General features: G+C 46.5%; 1 protein-coding gene across 1 annotated transcript; it reads right to left on the reverse strand.

Annotated features, from left to right (window-relative positions):
• Nucleotides 1-1,756: 1,756 nt before the first annotated feature.
• On the reverse strand, nucleotides 1,757-10,354 carry ZNF554 (zinc finger protein 554). Its single transcript, XM_023733304.1, has 5 exons — nucleotides 10,133-10,354; nucleotides 8,064-8,137; nucleotides 7,082-7,208; nucleotides 5,100-5,195; nucleotides 1,757-3,013 (listed from the first exon to the last, which is right to left on the reverse strand). The coding sequence occupies exons 1-5, from the start codon at nucleotides 10,161-10,163 to the stop codon at nucleotides 1,827-1,829; spliced, it is 1,515 nt and encodes a 504-aa protein (XP_023589072.1). The 5' UTR covers nucleotides 10,164-10,354; the 3' UTR covers nucleotides 1,757-1,826.
• Between the last annotated feature and the right edge of the window lie 3,780 nt (nucleotides 10,355-14,134).

Raw genomic sequence — 14,134 nt, forward strand, 5'->3', positions numbered from 1 at the left:
TCTGCCACACGTGGGGTGGCCATGAGCTGGAGATGCCTTCATGGCAACTAGGAACAACTTTAAAGAAAGGCAACAAAATTCAGGTGAACAGGTCCCATTTGGGTGAAAGGAGGTCAGACAGGTAACCTCATTACCTCCAGGGAAATGAGAAGATTCAGAAAAATATTAGGTGACTTCTAAAAGAGAATTTGAAATCCATCTTCTCTGTATACCTGCTTGCTCTGTGGAAGGGAAAATGGGACGTTTGACATTGTATGGGCTCCTTGGGTTCATATCTTGATTCTACTACTTTGTAGTTGGGTGAACTTGGGCAATTTCCTTTATTTTTCTGTTCTCTCTTCTGTAACATGGTGATATGAATAGTTACTGTCATGGATTGAATTATGTCCCCCAAAAATATGTGAGTCAATCTGGCTAGGCCATGATTCCCAGTATTGTGTGATTGTCCACCATTTTGTCATCTGATGTGATTTTCCTATGTGTTGTAAATCCTATCGCTATGATGTTAATCATCAGGCCTTTCTTCCGTGGTGCTGCTGGGTGGGTTTGAACCACCAACCTTTAATCTTTATGGAAGCAGTTTGCTTGGCATATTGTAGGCACCCAATAAATGTTAATGATGATGATAACGCTTATCAGCACAATTGATCTCTACTCTGCCAAGTTCATTTCACAGTTGGGACTTGCCCAGTCCACCAAAGGTTGCACCACTTCTCCATGTCCCAAGACCTACTGTATTCTCTCCATCTTACTGTCCGCAATCCTCCCCAACTGATCAATGAAGCCTGACTCTCCTTTCAATGTTTGATGCTATTTGATTTTTATTCACTGTCAAAACAAATGAAATAGGAGAAGACAGAAAGTACATATAATCAGACAACCTTGATGAATAAACTCTGTTCATTGAGCCACATCTCTTTCCAGTCTTTGTCCCTTTGTGCATATATTTAGAATGCACTGGATGGAGTGACATATACTATTGTGCACCATTTATTTTGCACGTAACAGCCAAAGTGCTATCTTATTACATGCTCTGTATTTCCTTAATAGTGCATCAGGCAAATTACGACCCAGTTAAGTGGCCAACAGTACTGGAATGATTAAGTAAAATATCAAAACAGAATACTGAAACAAAAATACTGAAGGTTAAAACAAAAAGTTGAAACAGAATAACTTTTGTTTCAACAACTAAATTAACCTGTGGTATTTCTTAGAATTCCATTCCATTTTAGTACTCCAATTTATCAATCTCTTCAAAGAGGATGGAGCTTACTACATCCTCAATGGCAACTTCGCCCATTAAAAGGCTCCTTCTCAAATCTATCCCTCAGTGCTTTCTTTCAAGAATGTGGAATAAACCAGAAAACCAAACCTGTTGCTGTTGAGTTAATTCCAACTTATGGTAACCCCATGTGTGTCAGAGTAGAAGTGTACTCCACAGGGTTTTCAAAGGCTGTTATCATATGGAATTGCCAGGCCTTTCCTCCGCAGCACCACTGGGTAGATTCGGCCTACTTCTTTTCAAGAAATACTGTACATCACAAGGGCAAAGTCCAAGCATACTTATGTGGTAGGGTACTAAAAAGTGCTTTACAAGGCAGTAAGCAATTCTAAAGAACCCTGGTGGTGCAATGATTAAGTATTTAGCTGCTAACCAAAAGGTTGGTGGTTCAAACCCACCCAGTGGCTCCATGGGAGAAAGGCCTGGCAATCTTCTCCCATAAAGATTACAGCCTAGGAAACCCGATCAGGAAGTTCTACTCTGTCACATGGGGTCGCCCATGAGTCGACATTGACTCAACGACACCTGACAACAACAATAATCTCTAAAATCCGATCAAGTGGGTGCTCTGATGGAAAGCTTTCCCACAATCAATTATTTTAAAGGTTTTCTGAATAGTGTGAGTTTTCTGATGGGTAATAAGGGAAGAGCTCTGGCTGAAGGCTTTCCCACATTCGTTACAACAATACGGCTTCTCCCCAGTGTGAGTTCTTTCATGCCTAACAAGGGAAGACCTCTGGCTGAAGGCTCTTCCACACCAATTGCATTCATAGGGGTTCTCGCCAGTGTGAGTCCGTTCGTGCTGGTTGAAAGAGGAACGATCACTAAAGGCTTTCCCACACTCATTGCATTCATATGGCTTCTCGCCGGTATGTGTCCTCTTGTGCAAAATCAGGTAAGAACTCTGGCAGAAGGATTTCCCGCAGTCCTCACACGTGTAGGGTTTTTCCCCCGTGTGAATTCTCTGATGTTGAGTGAGAGAGGAAATCCTGTTGAAGGCTTTTCCACATTTGGTGCACACATAGGGCTTCTCTCCAGTGTGAATCCTCAAGTGCCGCGTGAGGGTTGAACTGTGCGTGAAAGCTCGCCCACATTCCTGACAGTCATATGGTTTCTCTCCTGTGTGGATTCTCTGATGTTCGCTGAGTGAGTGCCTGCGGTTAAAGACCTTGCCACACTGGACGCACTCGTAGGGTTTCTCTACCATGTGGATTTTGTTGTGGATAGTAAGAGCCGTACTATGACAAAATGATTTTCCACTTTCAGCATACAAAGACATTTTCTCCTCTGTTTGAGATCTTTCATGTTGAATAAGGTGACCGCTTTGGCTGAGGACTTTTCCACATTCATTATTGTTACAGGGTATCTGATCTACATATCCCACCTGATGACTGTTTAAGACAGAATCAGATACCAAACTCCCAATATGGAGGTCACATTCATGGAAATGTTTCCTAGGAGGACTTCCCTGTGCTAAAACACGGTGTAAGCTCAGATTACCATTTTCCCCAAACTCATTCCATACAGAAGCTCTCATCTGAGTAAATGCCTGTACTTGGACGTATGCCATTTGCCTCAAAAGCCTCTGGGAGTCTTCATGGTTCTTCTCAAATTGAACACATTCCCCATCTCCTCTGGTGAACTTGATGATGTTCATACCACTGGATGGTTTCCATCCCAAGATGACCTTCTTATAAATCGATTCTTGGATTTCCAGTCTAGTCTCCCAATCTGAAATAAATTGGGGGGGAAAAGTTGCTTGGAGAAAGAAGCCACTAACTTAAGAATGGTAGAATATAATGGAATCCAGACTTTCTGGAGCCATGGAGGCTGGATGAACCCCCAAAATATTGCCCTGAGGTAATGTTTAAACCTTAACCCTCCAACCAAAAATATTCCCTGAAGTCTTCTTAAAACCAAACAACAGTTCAGCTTAACTAGTAAAAAATGTCAGCCTTCAGTATTGTGCTCTTCTAAGATATATCTATATGGGATCAAATTGACAACAGCAACTTGAAAGATTAGATAGGAAGCTTAGGGGGCTTCCTTAATGGGGAAGGAACAACTCAGAAAAGGAGGGTAAGAATGATTGCACAACTCGAACAATGTAATCAACGTCACTGAATTGTACATGTAGAAACTGTTGAATTGGTATATGTTCTGCTGTATATATTCTCAACAACAACAAAAAATGTATTATATATAAAAAAAAGAATGGTAGGACAAAGGAGCTTCCAACATATACTAGGTACATGAGGATTCAAGTTTAAATATTAGCTTTCAGCATGGGGGAAGGATACGAAAGGGAGAGACAGATCAGTAAGCTAGTGTGCTGAGGACGAGACACAGGGTAAGGAGCTAGACAACGATGAAAAAGAGGGAACAGAAGATGTAAATATAGACGAAGTTAATCTACAAAGAGGGGAGGAGAGGATGGCAGAGAGAAGGAGTTATCAAGAAGTAATGGGGGAAGGAAGACACAATGCTTAAGGGACACTGAGCTTCTGTTAAGGGTGATGGAAAAATTCGGGAATGGTTAATGGTGACAGTTGAACATGATGAACATAATTAACATCACTGAACTGTACATGTGCAGACTGTAGAAATGGCAAATGTTTTGTTACATGTATGTTGTTGTTGTTGGGTGCCATTGAGTTGATTCCAACTCTTAGCGACCCCGTGTGACAGAGAAGAACTGCCCCAAAGGGTTTCCTAGGCTGTAGGCTTTATGGAAGTAGATCACCAGGTCTTTTTCCTGTGGAGCCACTGAGTGGGTTCGAAACGCTAAACCTTCCAGTTAGCAGCCGAGCACCAACAATTTGTGCCCCCAGGGCTCATCTGTTACATATATATTTACAAAAAAAAAAGAGACAGAGGGAGAGGTAGCTTTGATACAGACACACAGAGGAGAAGGTGATGTGAAGATGGAGGCAGAGACTGGAGTGATGCTGCTGTGAGCCAACGAATGCTGGCAACCCCCAGGAGCTGGAAGAGGCAAGGAAGGATCCTCCCCAGGAGCCTTCAGAGGGAGAACGGCCCTGCCGACACCTTGATTTGGGCCCAGTGATACTGATTTCCAGGGGCCCTGGTGGCAGAATGGTTAAGCACTGAGCTGCTAACTGAAAGCTTGGTGGTTCGAATGCACCAGCTGCTCCGGGGGAGAAAGATGTGGCAGTCTGCTTCCGTAAAGATTACAGCCTGGGAAACCCTATGGGTCAGTTGTACTCAGTCACATGGGTTCCCTATAAGTCAGTGGTGACTGGCAGCAATGGATTGGAATACTGATTTCAGACTTCTGGCTTCCAGGACTGAGAGATAATAAATTTCTGTTGTTTTATGCCACCAAAAAAATTTTTAAAAAAAGAAAGCAAAGGGAAAGAGATGGAACTAGAAACACAGGTATAATGACTTTAATTAAGAAAATGGGATGTTCTTTCTCCAAAGCCAAAGAGGGGTAATGCTGCTGTTATTAGTTGCTGTCGAGTCAATGCTGACTCATGGCGACCCCGTGTGTTACAGAGAACAGCTCCATAGGGTTTGCTTGGCTGTCATCTTAATGGGAGCAGATTGCCAAGGCTTTTCTTCTGCCGTGCCACTGGGTAGGTTCAAACTGCCAACCTTTAGGTTAGCAGTCAATCATTTGTGAACAGGAGAAAGTTGGTGGAGGGTGAACCAACCACTAAGGTTTCTCAGAAAGTATAACCAAGTAGCTCTGGCCATCTCCTTATACAACCAGAGCTTTCGAGGAGACACCTCTGACTGACATTTCCCTCTCAGGGCTGATACCTGCCGTGGCTCACACCTGCCTGGTTCTCACCTGAACAAAAGGCTTGGGGAATTCCACGATCCACCATCCACACGGCTTCTCCTTGCTCCAAGTGGGGAGGCGCCACTGGTTGACAGAGAGAACACCCTGTCAACAGGGGAAGACAGGTGACTTGAGAAGATTATAGTGGAGAAAACTGACCATCTTCAATTCCTGTAATAGTACTTTGGCTATCCAAAGCTTCTGAAAGAAACAAGACTACATTTAAGAGGTAGCACAAGTGCTCGACAACCAGCCAAAAGGTTGGCAGTTGGAATCCACCAAGAGGTGCCTCAGAAGGCAGGTCGGGCGATCTGATTCCAAAAGGTCACCACCTTGAAAATCCTATGGAGCAGTTCTACTCTGCACACGTGTGGTCGCCATAAGTTGGAATCAACGCAGCCACAACTAACAACAACACATTGACCAAGCTAAAGATTTTAAAGCAGCCCTGGTGGCGCAATGATTAAGTGCTCAGCTGCTCATAGAAAGGTCATCTGTTCAAATCCACCCAGTGGGTCTGTGGGAGGAAAGCTCTGGTCATCTGCTCCTGACAGCCTAGGAAGCCTCATGGGGCAGTTCTACTCTGTCACATGGGGTCGCTATGAATTGAAATTGACTCATAGCACCCAACAACAATTAAGAAATGACGGATCTTCACCTGGGCAGAGAGCACAAATGTGCCAGCTCTGGACTCGAGAGAATTCGGAGGATTCGTATCTGTGCCTAAGCTAAGATGACACACATTCCAACAGCAATTCTTACTATCAAATACGGAAGAAACACGGTCATTCATTCTGCTGAAGAAATCAGTAGACTGAGTTCCACAAGGCGGTCTTGTCTGTCTTGTTCACCAAGAAACCCCCAACTCCTAGCATAATTCCTGACAAGTACTGTCAAGTCGATTCTGACTCATGGCGACCCCATGTGTGTCAGAGTAGAACTGTGCTCCATAGGTTTTCAGTGTCTGCAATCTTTTGGAAGTAGATTGCCAGGCCTTTCTTCTGAGGTGCCTCTGGGTGGATCCAAACCTTCAACCTTTAGGTTAGCAGCCGAGTGTTTAACCATTTGTGCTGAGCAGGGACTCCTTCCTGACACATAAACAAAACAAAACAAAATCAAACCCGTTGCCATCAAGTCGATTCCGACTCAGCGACCTCGTGTGACAGAGTAGAACTGCTTCATGGGGTTTTCTTGGTTGTAATCTTTACGGGATATCACCAGGCCTTTCTTCCACAGCACCACTGGGTAGGTTTGAACCACTTGAAAGGGGCTGCATGGGAATTTCACATTTATCGTCTATTGTCAGCAGTGCAGCCTAGCATCCCGGGTATTGTGGTCTTGTTAATGCCCAGCTTGCATAGTTCACTTTTTCTGATTTATTTTCCTCCTTTCTTTCCTCTTGTTTTCCCATGATTTTAGAAGTTTAAATTTCACCGAAGTTCCTCTTTGGGAGGTAGAACAACAAGTACTGAACAAGGAAAAATCAACTTGTGGCTGAAACCAGGGTAGCGTCCAAAGGTCATCATGTCTGGAGCATGGTTAATGTGGCCAGCCACTCCAGAGTGGAACCAAACATTCCACAGATTCCTTAGACCTTGATTTCTTCCTATATAACCCTCTTATCAACCTCCAGACAGGGAGGCGGATTTTGGAGGAGCTCGTTCTCCTCTGTCTCCTGTATATCGATATACAATAAAACACTGTTGTTACTCACCTCACCCATCTCAATATTGGCTTCCGTGGCAGGCGGCTCAGACCCACCGTTGCGGTAACACACTTACCTTTACGTTAGTAGTCGTGCACAAATCAAAGTCTGCGCCACCCAAGGATCCCTCCTGACACATAAACCCGTTGCCATCGAGTTGATTCCAACTCATAACAACCCTACAGGACAGAGTAGAACTGCCCCATAGGGTTTCTCCTGATACAGAGTAGAGGCTAAATAAATGTGCTGAGCTAATGAACACATGAATTAATGATGCTGGTCTTACCCAGGGACACCAGGTTCCTGCAGGTCTCCAGCATCACCTCTCTGTAGAGGGTTCTCTGAGCAGGGTCCAGCAACTCCCACTCCTCCTGGGAGAAGTCCACAGCCACATCCTCGAAGGTCACTGATCCCTAAAACATCACACAGGTTCCTGCTCAGGAAGGAATCAGCCCACATTCATGGGAAAAAGGGTGAGGACAGAGGCATTCAGAAAGATCCAGACTCAAGGACGAGAGTCAGACTCTGCCAGTTGCCTTGTGGGCACTTGTCTTTGGCTCACAGAGGGACTTTCAGACTCTAGGCCCACTGTAAACACAGCGGCGAGGACCAGCACATAAGGTCTCATCCGAAATCTTTGGGCCATTGCTTATTTTGCTAGGGATTACCTTGAACCTGTCGACTGCTTTGGGCAGTATTGACATCTTAACTCATGAGCACAGGGTGTTTTTCCATTCATTTAGGTCTCCTTTCATTTTTTTCAGCAGCCCCTGCCTGTTCTAAGGAAGAAGGTTCCAGATCCTCAGGAGCAGAGACCCTCCAAGCCCTGGAAGGGAAGCCCACCTCTCTCCTGTTGTTGTTGGGTGTCTTCAAGTCGATTTTGACTCATAGTGACCCCATGTGGCAGAGTAGAACTGCCCCATAGGGTTTTCTTGGCTGCAATCTTTTTGGGAGATCTCCAGGCCTTTCTCCTGCGGAGGCGCTGGGTGGGTTCAAACCACCAACCTTTCGGTTAGCAGCTGAGCGCTTAACTGTTGCACCACCAGGGCTCCTTACCGCTCTCCCAGGCGAAGGTACTGTGCTCAACATACTGCATGCATCTCCTTACCTACGGGAAGGAGGACCTGGGCCTGCACGTTCAGGGGAATCCTCCCGAGCTTCCCACAGAGCAGGAGGCCCCTTCTCCATCCAGGAGAGAGTTTCTGCAGGTGCTGTTCCCTTGGGGTCCACAGGGAGCCTTGCAGGAGAAACAGCAAGTTCCCACTCACCTGGGGCCAGAGGGGCAGGGACCCCACAGCCATTCTCTCCTCTTGGGAAAAAGCAGGGCGTTGGGCAGGCATAGCTGGGGAAAGAGAAAGACACAGTGAAGTCCAGACCTGCTTTGTCCCCAAATCACAGAACACCTGGCCTAGAGACGCCCTCACTGGCTTAGCGTGAGGCACACAGCGGCGGCGGCCCATGGAAGCTGGGACCAAGATCTTAACTGTTTTATTTTACAGATGGCGATTGTCTTAGTCATCTAGTGCTGCTATAACAGAAATACCACAAGTGGATGACCTCATCAAAGAGAAGTTTACTTCCTCACAGTAAAGCAAGCTAGAAGTCCAAATTCAGGGCATCAGCTCTGGGGGAAGGCTTTCTCTCTCTTCCGGCTCTGGAGGAAGGTCCTTCTCATCAATCTTCCCCTGGACTAGAAACTTCTCCATGCAGGGACCCTGGGTCCAAAAGACACGCTCTGCTCCTGGCACTGCTTTCTTGGTGGTATGAGGTCCTCCACTCTTTGCTTGTTTCCCTTTCCTTTTATCTCTTGTAAGATAAAAGGTGGTGCGGGCCGCACCCCAGGGAAACTCCCTTCGCATTGGATCAGGGATGTGACCTGCGTAAGGTGTTACAATCCCACCCTCATCCTCTTTAACATAAAATTGCAATCATAAAATGGAGGACAACCACACAATACTGGCAATCACGGCCCAGCCAAATTGATGCACACATGTTTTTTGGGGGACGTAATTCAATCCATGACGGAGATGCTGAAACTCTTGCCTGCAGCCAACGTACACAAGTTTATAAAGCATACGAGTTCCAGCGTTCTGTATGAAGCACCTCTGTATGCACTTTCTGGGGCTGCTACAACAAAGTGCCAAAAACGGGGCAGCTTAAAGCAACAGAAATTCATTGTCTTACAGTTGCGGAGGCTGCAAGCTCTAAACCAAGAGTGGGCAGGGCCATGCTCTCTCTGAAGGCTCGAGGGCAGGTCCTCTCTTGCCTCCTCCTAGTTTCTGGGGGCAGCCGACACTCCGTGACATTCCTTGGGTTGTGGCTGCATCACTCCAATCTCTGTCTCCATTGTCACGTGGCTTTCTCTCTCTGTGCGTCTGTGTGTCTGTGTCTTCAAATGGCCTTCTCCCACCTGTGTGTGTCTGCGAGTCCAAATTCCCCTCTTCTTTATCTTGAACTAGAAACTGTGTTGCTGTTAGTGCAGTAAAGTCCATACTGATACACAGCAACCTTACGTGTGCACAGTGGACCTGTGCTCCATACGGTTTTCAATGGCTGATTTTTTGGAAGTAGATCACCAGGCCTTTCTTCTGTGGCACCTCTGGGTGGACTCGAACCTCCAGCCTTTTGGGTAGTACTCAAGTGCTTAATTGTGTGCACCACCGGGGACTCCTCAAATTTCCCTCTTCTTATAAGGACTCCAGTCATTGGATTTGGGAGCCACTTCCTCCAGTTTGACTTCATCTTAACTAATTACATCTGCAAAGCCCCCATTTCCAAACACAGTCAAACAGTGAGGTTCTGGGTGGATGCAAATTTTAGGGGGGCACTATTCCACCCTGTAGAGCCCCTGGGTGGTGCAAACGGTTAACATGCTTGGCTGCTACCCAAAGGTTGGAGGGTCAAGTCCACCCAGAGGCACGTCGGAAGAAAGGCCTGGAGATCTACTTCTGAAGATCACAGCCATGGAGCACAGTTCTACTCTGACACACATGGGGTCGCCATGAGTCAGAATCAACTCCAAGCGACCAGATGTGTGATGTGTGATTCAACCCAGTACAACCTGGCAGACCCAAATTCTGGAAGGTTCAGTTCAGACCTTCACAGCTGTCTCTGTCCTCGGAGCCACCACATCTAGCCTTTCTCAGATTCGCCCTCACCCTCACACCTGCCAGCTCCTGGGTCTCCCCGCCTGCCCCGGCCCTCTGGCCCTCCTCTCTCTTCTGGACTCTCTCCTACCAAGCTGCTCTGACTGCGGCAAGAAGGATTCGAGACAGCACTGTCCCCACCCCCAGATCCCACAGAATTAGGTCACGGTGGAAGAAATGGAAGAAGTCACTGTAGGTAGCAGGCAGATCAACAGCTGTCATCCCAGAGTCTGTAACAGAAACCCCAGGTTGAAATAATGACAAGAGCCACAGGCATTTATCAAGTGCCGTCTACGTGGGAGACATCGCACTAAACGTACTGCGTGAACAGTAAATGCTCGTTATTGACCAACTCAACGGCCGCAAACAACGCGTCCCATAAAGTCAGCGCGCCGCTGAATCAGCGAATACCGATCCACTGCTCCGGAAGAAATACAGGTCAGGTTCCTGCGAGCCTCTGGTCACAAAAATTTTGTCAACTGATCCACACATAACCTTGTTTCACGCATATTTCTGTTTTGTTGTTAATTGCCGTTCAGTTGATGAGGACTCATGGCAACCCTGTGCGTGTTAGAGCAGAACTGTGCTCCATGTGGTTTTCTGGGCTGTAATCTTTATGGAAGCAGATCACCAGGCTTTTTCTTCCACAGCGCCACTGGGTCGGTTTGAACTGCCAACCCTTAGGTTGGAAGTTGATTGAAACCATTTGCGCCACCCAGGGACCTTGTGTTTCTGTATAAATTAAAAAAACAGACAAACCTGTTGCCGTTGAGTCGATTCCGATGCATAGTGACCCTATGTGAAAAAGTAGAACTGCCCCATAGGGTTTCTAAGGGGCGGCTGGTGGATTTGAACTGCTGACCTTTTGGTTAGCGGCCGTAGCTCTTAACCACTGCGCCACCAGGGCTCCTCTGTATAAATACATCTTATGGAATATACTGTATATTGTTGGTACATTAACATTGAACTCACGCCTGAACGAAGCTTATCTAACACATACTCTCTCCCTAAGGCACATCACAGCCTTTCTGCACTTAGAAGCACTAGCCAGCTCTTCAACACTATGCTTGGGGGCCATTTTAAACAGAAAAATCATTGTCATGGATTGAATTGTGTCCCCCAAAAATACGTGTATCAAGCTGGTTGGGCCATGATTCCCAGTATTATGTGGCTGTCCTCCATTTTGTCATCTGATGTGATTTTCCTATGTGTTGTAAATCCTAACCTCTATGATGTTAATGAGGCAGGATTAGAGGCAGTTATGTTAATGAGGCAGGCCTCAACCTATAAGATTAGGTTGTGTTTTAAGTCAATCTCTTCTGAAATATAAAAGAAAGAAGCAAGCAGAGAGACAAGGGGACCTCATACCACCAAGAAACAAGAGCCAGGAGCAGAGCGTGTCCTTTGGACCTGGAATCCCTGCACTGAGAAGCTCCTAGACCAGGGGAAGATTGATGACAAGGACCTTCCCCCAGAGCCGGCAGAGAGAGAAAGTCTCCCCCTAGAGCTGGCACCCTGAATTCGGACTTCTAGCCTCCTGGACTGTGAGAGAATAAACGTCCCTTTGCTAAAGCCATCCACTTTTGGTATTTCTGTTATAGCAGCACTAGATGACTAAGACAATCACCAACAAAAAGCACAAGAATATGAAAACCGTGGCACCAAACAGACCACGAGAAGGACGCTTGACTTCAGTACGGAGTTGACACAAGAAGACAGAGTGTCACCTTGTTTGACCTCGGCTGGGGCTGCACGAGTCGGCGACTTAAATTTTTTGCTGCAGAGGACGATGAAAGTATTGATTTGGGGTTAGAAATAAATTTTAGTGAGTAGGCAAATTCACATATATGGAGTCTGCAAGTAATGAGGATTGACAGTATTTCCTCATTCATGAGAAGCAGAAGTATTGGACCGAAACGTTTGCAGGGAATTCTCCCGAGCGCCCCACATACCAAGGACTCCCTACCTCTCCACAGAAAGAGTTCTCAATGGATCTGCTGCTGCCATTCTGGTACCTCTGGATACACTAGGTGGCGGAAGAGGTCTGCACTTGGCTGGTAACCTGAAGGTTGGCAGTTTGAACCCACCAGTGGTACCACGAAAGAAAGATCTGGCAATCAGCTTCCGTTAAGCTTACAGCCAAGAAAACTCTATGGGGCAGTTCTGCTCTGTAACACATGGGGTTGTCCTGAGTAGCAGTCAACTAAATGACATCCAACAACAACAGGCTCAGCCCTATGTCTCATTCTCGTTCATCACGCACGAGCTACCTCTTGGCCCTAGAAGGTGATACAGACGTAAAGTCTCTCGTAAACTGCCAAGTCCCTCATCGACCCATGACGAATTACGTCCTCATTGTTGTTAACTGCTGTTGAGTTGCCCCATCCTGCGCCATCCCCATGATCCGTTGCAGACTGGATCATTGTGATCCACAGGGTTTCTGTTGTTGAGAATAGACACAGCAAAACATACGCCAATTCAACCGTACAATTTACAGACATTGATTATATTCTCTGAGTTGTGTAACCATCCTCAACCTCTTTTTCTGAGTTGTTCCTCCCTCATTAACATAAACTCACTGCCCCTAAGGTTCCTATCTAATCTTTCAAGTTGTCGTTGTTGATTTGAGCCCACATGGTTTTCAGAAAAGCTTAATGCTCAAGGCCGACATTTTTTACTAGTTAAGCTAAACTATTGTTTGGCTTTAAGAAGATTTCAGGGGATATCTTTGGTGTGAGGTTTAAAGATTATCTCAGGGCAATAGTTTCAGGGGTTCGTCTAGCCCCGTTGGCTCCAGAAAGTCTGGAGTCCATTGGAATTTTAAATTCTGTTCTGCATTTTCCCCCTTTTGATCAGGATTCTTCTATGGAATCTTTTATCAAAGTGTTCATTATTAGCCAGGCAACATCCGGTTCTTCTGGTCTCATGGCAAAGGAGGCAGTCATTCCTGGAGGCAATTAGCCCCTCATTCCATTTCCTCGTCCTTCTTCCTCTGTTGCTCCAGGCAAATAGAGACTGAGTGTCATGTGGTCTATAGGGTTCTCTTTGGCTGATTTTCTCAAGTCAATCATCAGGTCTTTCTTCCTAAGTCTGTCTTAGTCTGGAAGCTCTGCTGAAACCTATTAAGCATCACAGCAATGTGCAAGCCTCCGATGACAGAGTGGTGGCTGCACATGAGGTGCAATGACCAGGAATCAAACCCAGGTCTCCACATGGAAGGTGAGAATTCTACCACTGGACCACCACTGCCTCCACACTCACCAGAGGCTACGACCATAGAGAAAGAAGAAACCACAGCCCAAAATACTCACAAAAGGAAGCAAATGAAAAGGGGAGGACATTAAGGGCCAAGACGCAGTGAGCAGAGTCCCCGGCTGGTGCAAATGGCTAATGTGCTCAGCTGTTTACTGAAAGGTTGGAGGTGCAAGTCCACCCAGAAGTGCCTCGGAAGAAAGGCCTGGCAATCTGCTTCCAAAAACTCAGCCACTGAAAACCCTGTGGAGTTCCATTCTACTCTGACACACTTGGGGTCTCCATGAGTCAGGGTCAACTCCACTGGTACTGAGATATGCACTGAGCAATTTCCATGAGCTCGCCAATGATTATTCTACGAACTTTGTGCGTGCTGACTCAACGACTCTTCCTACGACGTTACAGGGTAATTTATTTCCTTAATTTCACAGATAAGGAAACTGAGGAGCAGAGCTCATCCTTCTCTGAGGTTTCTGGCCCATGTCTCCACATGCTCTTGGAGGCAGAGACTGCCCCCTCCTGGCATCAGGCTGCCAGGCAGGCAGGCAAGGAAATGCTGACTGCCAGGACTTCCTCTCCTCCTGCGCTGGGGTCTCTGGTCCTGGTTGGAGGAGTCTCCACTCCTGGGCCTGAGGCTCCAGTGTCTGCTATTCCTGTGAGGCTGGGACCTAAGGGTGCAAAGCCAGCATTATCATTACTTTTGGTGCAATGGTTAAGCACTCAATTGTCAACTTAAAGTCAGTGGTTCGAACCTATCCAGCAACACTGCAGGAGAAAGACCTGGCAATTTGCTCCCATAAAGATCACAGCTTAGGAAACCCTATGGGGCAGTTCTACGCTGTTACATACGGTCACCATGAGTCAGAATCAACACAGCGGCACATAACAACTAGTACTTTTAGCAACCTCTGCCCCAGCCCAGGACCATGCCCCAGCTCCCC

This window comes from Trichechus manatus, unplaced genomic scaffold, assembly GCF_000243295.1.
Source record: "Trichechus manatus latirostris isolate Lorelei unplaced genomic scaffold, TriManLat1.0 scaffold00057, whole genome shotgun sequence".
Classification (NCBI taxonomy): domain Eukaryota; kingdom Metazoa; phylum Chordata; class Mammalia; order Sirenia; family Trichechidae; genus Trichechus; species Trichechus manatus.